Here is a 3212-nt window from a genome sequence, read left to right as displayed (position 1 = left end):
ATGAACGATGTTACCTCACAGTTGGGAGGTTTGGTTTAAATCCGATCATCGGATCATGAAGAAATTAACGATAATCTTAAATGATTATATGAGAATTGAAGTCAGTTTTGTTTTTTGCTTAAAAATTACTTGTTATTATTTAAAAAATAATCTCCTAGTAATGATCGATGCGTACATATGTACACAGTAGATCGATTGAAGCATATGTATGTATGGAAACAGCTCGCTCTGTTCGAGAATAAATTAAGATTTGCCTCTTTATTGTCGTCTTCTTCCATTCCAGCATATACAAACGACTCTTAATCATATTTGTGTCCACAGGAAACATTTGGCTCTTGTTATCATACGCTTCACCTCATCCTACATCTACATATGTACATATATACATACATACAATATTGTTTGTTTATAAATAGAAATTGTATAAGAAAAGCTAAATCAAATAGTAGTTTTTTTTTGTTAAAACAATGAAAGCTGAAGCGTGTGTGTTAAAGAAGTTCCTCACAGTTGTTAATTTCGTTTTGATTGATTAAACTTGTAGATATGTGCATACTTATGTACATATGTATACCCGCAAGTTTAAACAAAATATTTAAGCGCGGTTTATACATATAAAATTCTATTTAGTTTACAGAATTCTACCTAAGAACGTTAAAATAGTACATAACGATAATGTGCAAATAACAAAGTGCGTGGATGTGAAAAATACAATAGTATTATAAACAGTATATTTGCACAAATGTATTTATGTATATTGTTATTAAATATGTAAACAAAGCCTTGTCGTTAAAACAATTTCCCATGTGCGCATTATCAAACCCAAGAAAAGGAAGCATGCGGAGGGGGAAGACCAGCAGAAGGTAGGTATGCACCAAATTGGGCAGCCAGCGCGCGTTCTCTAGGTCATTCGAAGGTCGCTGTGACGACGCCAGGCGACAGTTGACAGCGGCTCATTTAAAGTGCAAATATCTATGTATATGGTAGGAGACTATCCTATAATTTTTACAGATATACACATGCAGGTATGCATAATATATTTTCAAACTTATGCTCCATTTCACATGATTAATTATTGTTTAAATGTGATCCTACGGGAGTATGTTCCCCGTGTGCTTCTGAATTTGTTATAAGCGGATTGAAATCCCTGCAAGACTATTTTATGTATGTCTCTATATACAAATACGCTCGTAATTATTATACTGCTTATATTTGGCATAATTACTCACCTTACTTTCATTTGGAATATTCAACATTTTTATTATAAAATCCGCACGAACTCCACTGACGATTTTCGATGGGCACAATTACACACTTTTTTGCAAATTTCTCTTAATAATACTTTAATCCCGTCCCTTGTTTTCTACCACTTTCTGTAGTGCAGTTTTTGTGCGAAATTTACACTGGCAACCGCGATAAACACGACCGTTGAGTATTTTGTGCAAACAATTCGAGCCAAATATTTTTCACTTTTGTTTGTCTCTTTTGTTATAACATTCCTGTACGAAATTTTTTTTTTATGCTTATCAGCTGGGAAAAAGAAATGTCAACGAGCTGTCTGGAATGTCAGTGGAATGCACTACCGGAAGTCATTGGAATGCACTAAACGGGATTCATTGGAATGAGCTACCGGAAATACAAGCTGATAGACACCGAGTAGATAGTAGCCGAGTAGAAATTTTCAAGTGTTTTCACAAAGAACTTTGTGCCAAAGAAACAAGAACGTACATCCAATTAAAAAGAATTATTTTTCTTTTATTGATAAAACTTTTTACTCACTCGAGAAATCTTCAATAAGAATGAACCGGAAAATACACCTGTTGGTAGTTTTTGACAAATTATTTCTGTAACTGAACATACCACGCAGTTGTTTACTCTTGTTCTATCTACGCCCAACCACCCCACCAACATTTTACAAAGCAGCTGATCCAAAAAATTACAATTATTTATCGGTGCAAAAATTGCTTTTAAGTGCAACACCATTCATAAATCATCCAAAATATACATAATTTGCCGAACATTTCATTAAAATGGGTTCTCTGTGTTCATCGTGTTTTGGAAGCAATGGTGAATCATCTAATTTGATGCCTTCACCGGTAAGTTCAACTCAATAAAGATTTGTTAACACCTCTATAACCCAATAACAAATAAATCAATTGCCCTCCAAAGGAAACACGTCGTCGCCAGCAGCTTGAAGCAGCGGAGCGGCGTCGTGAAGAAAATGAGCGGAGAGGTATTAAAAACCCCGATAGTGTTCGACGCCAACAACAGCGTACAGAGGAAATGGAACGTAGGGAAGAGGAGGCAGCACGAGTGGGTGGTGGTGCTCCGAACTTAAAGGTATATACCTGAATAAAAGCATTTGATTTTACAAAATACCATATAAAACCAATAATATATATACATTTACAGTGGCAAGCCGCTTAAGGAAAACTGGATCAGAAGTTTAAAAGAGATATGTATGTAATTTTTAAGCGTGTCATTCTAAGCATTCAAAATTATTAAAATTTCTATAAGCAACAAAAGTGTTTAACTTGAAAAGATATACGTATGTACACATTTTTAAAATAATTGTTATGCATATGCTAATACTACTATATATTTATGTATGTACATAAGTATGCATATTAGAATATAGTAAAAACACTAGAATGATAATACGTTAGAAAAAATAATGGCACTCCTTCCATCTTTCTCGTAAAATAGTGCTCGTTACTAAAATCAAAATCATATATGTAGGTACCTGACGTTATTCTCTCTAATGTATTATTATACTGTGATAAAATATGTAACATTGATAAAAAGACATTCTTCAGCGATCTATGTACATTTTAATGTTATTAAATTTTTTGACTGTTGCGTTATACTTATAAAAAATATTTATGAAACAATACCAAAAACTAATCGAAGCTACATATTCATATATTATATAGAAATATCTGCATTGTGTTTTTGTAATTTTATACTTATACAATTTCTGTGAACTAATAAAGTATGTTTTGTAATTATGCAGTGCATGAGTTAAAAACTTATCTTCTGTAAACGAAGAAATCTTTAATTTGTTACAACAACAACAACAGCTAAAATTACAAAAAGTCATGATTTATGACAAGAAGTACCCTATATACATACAAATATTGATGAAAACTGGATGACAAAATGTTTTTTTTTTTAATTTAAATTATATTTGTGCAAGCATATATCCTGATACGAAG

At 32.5% G+C, this 3212-nt stretch overlaps 1 protein-coding gene across 1 annotated transcript; it reads left to right on the top strand.

The window, feature by feature from the left end:
• The first annotated feature begins 1683 nt into the window (after positions 1-1683).
• Positions 1684-3056, top strand: Svip (small VCP interacting protein). The gene is made up of 3 exons (XM_017634958.1): positions 1684-2093; positions 2167-2337; positions 2410-3056. The coding sequence occupies exons 1-3, from the start codon at positions 2028-2030 to the stop codon at positions 2422-2424; spliced, it is 252 nt and encodes an 83-aa protein (XP_017490447.1). The 5' UTR covers positions 1684-2027; the 3' UTR covers positions 2425-3056.
• Positions 3057-3212: the final 156 nt, after the last annotated feature.

The sequence above is a fragment of the Rhagoletis zephyria genome, unplaced genomic scaffold (genome assembly GCF_001687245.7).
Source record: "Rhagoletis zephyria isolate East Lansing unplaced genomic scaffold, Rhagoletis_zephyria_1.1 Rzeph_scaffold_14625, whole genome shotgun sequence".
Lineage (NCBI taxonomy): Eukaryota > Metazoa > Arthropoda > Insecta > Diptera > Tephritidae > Rhagoletis > Rhagoletis zephyria.
Note: the sequence above shows the minus strand (reverse complement) of the source record. Positions and strands in the feature narration are given on the sequence as shown.

Coding starts and splice junctions, on each gene's coding strand:
- Svip (XM_017634958.1), top strand. CDS start 2,028: ATGGGTTCTCTGTGTTCATCGTGTTTTGGAAGCAATGGTGAATCATCT. Junction 2,094..2,166: donor CTAATTTGATGCCTTCACCG/GTAAGTTCAACT, acceptor TGCCCTCCAAAG/GAAACACGTCGTCGCCAGCA.